At 38.1% G+C, this 4,183-nt stretch overlaps 1 protein-coding gene across 1 annotated transcript; it reads right to left on the bottom strand.

Moving 5' to 3' along the window:
- Positions 1–1,133: 1,133 nt before the first annotated feature.
- LOC125844545 (uncharacterized) lies at positions 1,134–2,218 on the bottom strand. The gene is made up of 3 exons (XM_049523853.1): positions 2,092–2,218; positions 1,277–2,014; positions 1,134–1,195 (listed from the first exon to the last, which is right to left on the bottom strand). Exons 1-3 carry the CDS (start codon positions 2,216–2,218, stop codon positions 1,134–1,136), a joined length of 927 nt encoding a protein of 308 aa, XP_049379810.1.
- Positions 2,219–4,183: the final 1,965 nt, after the last annotated feature.

The following is a 4,183-nucleotide window of genomic DNA, read 5'->3' as shown; positions in this document are numbered from 1 at the left end:
GTCCATCTCATAAGGCTTCTGCATGTATGTATAGTTTTCCGCTCATTAGTCAACCAGATCAAGGGTTCGCTTGAGACCATCAACGGTTCTGAGTATCGTGCATGTCCTGGGTGTAGGCTCGAAACGTGACAATTAATTAACACAGAGTTGGACTAGGGTCAGTCTACCCAAGTCCCAGAACTATGTGTCACCGTAGGTCTATGTAGCCCCTATGAACGCATGCTTTCAGTTTAGTGGTACCACGTTAGATCAAATCAATCTTTATATCCTGACAAGGTATATTGAGTCCTTTTTTTTGTAGGAATTATACATTGAACTCCATGTTTAGATCACATGGTTATATGTCGGTTAATAGTATCTCCCACATATTAGTTTCAGTTATTAATGCATTGAGCTTGTACTACTTGGTCGTTGCATTCAAATTATATATTTTAGTTTTGTATTCAGTCCAACATTTCATATTGAGCATGTTCAACATATTAGTATAGTGCATGTCTCACATATTCAGTACATTCAAAGTACTGACTGCATACCTTCCCGCGCTATATTATTTTAAAATATAGGTTCAGACGCTCAACATCCTACATGCGGTTAGTATGATCTCCGATCATCTTAGCAGCAGAGTTGGTGAGTCCTCATATTTCGAGGCAATCCTTATGTTTATTTCAGTTGCTTATTTCTTTCTGGAGTTTATCCCAACAACTGGTCCTCATGTTTAAACAAAGTATTTTCTAGAAAAAGACTACAAATTATTATGTTTAAATCAAACATAAAAAATATACTTAGCGGCAATAGCAATTGGTCTTCCATAACCATTATTATGTATATGATGTATGAGAAAAGGAAAAGATAAAAAAGAGCAGATTATATATTCTAAACTGTTTCTGAAATTGAACATGAGATTGTAATGGTAAGTTATAAGTGTTTTAAACATTACATATCAACTAAAATTACGAAGTCATTTGTTCTAATATATAAACCATCAGGCTATATCAGTCTTCCCACAAGAGGGAAATAAGAAAAAAAAAAAACCTCCAACAGACCATCCTCTCCTGCTTTTTCCACCTTGGCTAATCACCAACAATCTGTGGTTTTTAGTACGATACCAATTTCCATCAATACAAATTTCATTCTCAACATCTATTGCGTCTCTTTCTCCCAACGGTTTGATTAGAAGTACCCGCTTGTGCAGACACTGCAACATAGAAATAAAATAAAATTAGAGTGAAATTATGAAAATTAGAACATATTCATTCATAAACTAAAGAATACACACCTGACTCAATGGTAATAAAAAGCTTGTGCTTCCAGCCAAACGATTTCCATTGATAAGACAAGTGAATCATAGAAGGAAAGTCAAACCTGTTCCCCAATGCTTGCCAAAATAGGGCATATCTGATTCCTTGCGCAATGCTGATCAACACGCCTGGACATGTAGTGATATTATCAAGTTCAAATAACTTTGAACTTGTCAAAGTCACTGGCATGCCCACAGAAGAGAACACTGGTGCCTTTATGAAGCACTTAGGAGGACTCCCATCCAATAAGTTGTTAACATCAGGAGTATTGATTTCTAGAAATTGACATTCCATGGAATTAGTCAGCGTTGTGGTAAACCAAGGGACGGGTGTAGGGGTCATCCAAACAAAATGGTGCTCATCAGACAGGTCCCATGAATGTATCCATCTTGGATCATCATCCACCTGCTGACCATCAGCCACCCCATCAGGCACCTGCGGACCATCGGCCACCCCATCAGCCCCCTGCTGACCATCAGCTACCTGCAGACCATCATCCACCTGCTGACCATCAGCCACCCCATCAGCCACCTGCTGACCATCAGCCACCTGCAGACCATCACCAACCCCATAAGCCACCCCATCTGCCACCTGCAGACCATCAGCCACAGGGGCTGCTTGTTGAAGCTGAGGAGCATCTATTGGGGCTGGTTGTTGAAGGTCCATAGGAAGGTCATCGAAAAACCCCAAAGGAAGAGGATTGATAGGACGCATAGCTATGCAAACAATCAAAGATATTAATAAAGACTAGTATTGATGAATAAAAACACTTAAACTAAGAATTACGTTTTACCTTCAACAAGCAAATAGGATTTTGCTTGCTCCAACTTCCCGATCATTTCAAAAAGGTCAGATTGACCGGTACTCCTTTGTTTTAGTGTATTTATCATGTCATCAATCTGAAACTTTAATTGTTCCATAGAATCTAGAAAAGGACAAAAAGATGGAAGGATACAAACTAGTCAATTTAGGATCTTTGGCCATTCTAAAATCAAAAAAGTATGTTCATGTTGGTAATAGACAGAAACAGAATGCTTCAATATCATATTGCAAACAGTAACTCATAACTACAGCATATAATTGGAACCTCAGCTGATACAAACTCAGATCCCATCAATGAAACAGTATCATTTGAGCATGCTCACACTGTTCCGATCCCTAATGTTGAAGATAATCCAGATCCTAACTGGGGCTGGGTTAAACTTGTGAAGAGGGAAACGGAAAAGGAAACCAACAAGTGGAAAGCTGCCCTAATTGTGTATGTTGTGGGTGATACTCCAGGGTATAATTACATGTCTAAATACATAGCCCAAAACTGGAATAAAGTCTCTGAGCCTGATATCTTTTATCATGAAGATGGGTATTATGTAGTTAGATTTAAATCAATGGGTGATCCTAAAGAAATCTTACATGCGGGGCCCTATAGTATCAATAATAGGCCTTCAATCTTGAAGCAATGGGATCCAAATTTTGATTTCAACAAAGAGTTCCTAACGGAGATCCCATTATGGGTGAAATTCCTGAGTCTGCCGATGAGTTGCTGGAGCTGTGACTCACTTAGTCATATATCTAGTGCTATTGGAATACCCAAGTATGTGGACAATGTACAGCTAGACAAACCAGAATATCTTTTGCCAGAATGCTCATAGAGGTGAATGTGACCAAACCATTACCTGACCAAACAAGCAGTTGAATTTGAATGGAAACCGTAGTATAATTGTACTAAGCAAAGATTCAGAGACAACACCCACAAGGGAACCAACCAACCTGCAATGAAGCAGCCTATGGGGAAAAAGAGACCTACCAAAGTGAATACAACTTGTTTGATTATTGTGACCAAACAAGGGTTAAGGGTATTCCATAAACAAATATTCCTTTAAATTTTTCAATATACTGCTGGGCTCAAGTACTGCATATGGACAAAATGAAAAATATATGGTTGAAATTGAAATCACTCAGACAAAGATTAAAGATCCTTAATGAAACAGACTTCAAAGGATTGAACCAAGCTAGAGAGAATCTGAAGGAAATCCAAAGCAAGAGCAGCGCCAATTACTCAGATAACCTAGCTAGATTGAAAAGCGATACTATCCAACAACTGGAGAAATGAAGTCTAATTGAAGAAAGCACAATCCAACAAAAAGCAAGAGCTACCTGGATAAAGCTTGGAGATTCCAATACTAGTTACTTCTAAGCTGTTATGAAAAAAAGGAGACAACAAAAACAAATCAAAGAGATAAATGCAATTGCAGGAGGAAAGTTGGTAGATGTTGAGGCTATCAAGGAGGAAATCATTGCTTTCTATAAATCACTCATGGGAACTGCTCTTCCAAGTGTAGTAGCAGTGAACAAAAACGTTATGAAGGAAGGTCCAAAACTGAATCATGCTCAACAACTCATGCTAAAAGTGCCAGTCTCAGACAAAGAGAGCACTAAACTCAATTGGAGATGATAAAGCCCTGGGAGTTGATGGATATAATGCCCTATTCTTCAAAAAGAATTGGCAGATTACTAATCATGAGGTTACAAAAGCAATTAAACAGTTCTTCACTTCAGGGAAAAGATACAAGGCTATCAATTGTACTGCAACGATAAAATGAAAGAAAAAACAGATTGTGTTATAGTCATGCTGAAATTGTAATTTGTCACTCGGTAATCAACGAAATCTATTAGTTACCAAAAAAAGCAATGTAAAAAAAGTGATGAGTTTGACAAGGCAGCAACTAATAGTGATATCAAACAGAAAAAATGCAGGAACAGTATTCACGACTATTCATGCCATATAATCTGCAAAGAGTGTGGAAAAGAAAAAAAAGGCTACCTTCAGCTTCTCTCGCTTGACAATTCTTTTGGATAACAGCCGTAATAGCTCCAATTCAACCTGC

This window comes from Solanum stenotomum, chromosome 11, assembly GCF_019186545.1.
Source record: "Solanum stenotomum isolate F172 chromosome 11, ASM1918654v1, whole genome shotgun sequence".
NCBI lineage: Eukaryota > Viridiplantae > Streptophyta > Magnoliopsida > Solanales > Solanaceae > Solanum > Solanum stenotomum.
This window is presented reverse-complemented; position numbering and strand designations above follow the sequence as displayed.

What these genes read in the sequence shown, in the direction of transcription:
- LOC125844545 (XM_049523853.1), bottom strand. Translation starts at nt 2,218, where the DNA reads ATGGAACAATTAAAGTTTCAGATTGATGACATGATAAATACACTAAAA. An exon ending in ATCCTATTTGCTTGTTGAAG is followed by an intron (nt 2,015 to 2,091) that starts GTAAAACGTAAT and finishes TTGTTTGCATAG; the next exon opens with CTATGCGTCCTATCAATCCT. An exon ending in TTTTATTACCATTGAGTCAG is followed by an intron (nt 1,196 to 1,276) that starts GTGTGTATTCTT and finishes TCTATGTTGCAG; the next exon opens with TGTCTGCACAAGCGGGTACT.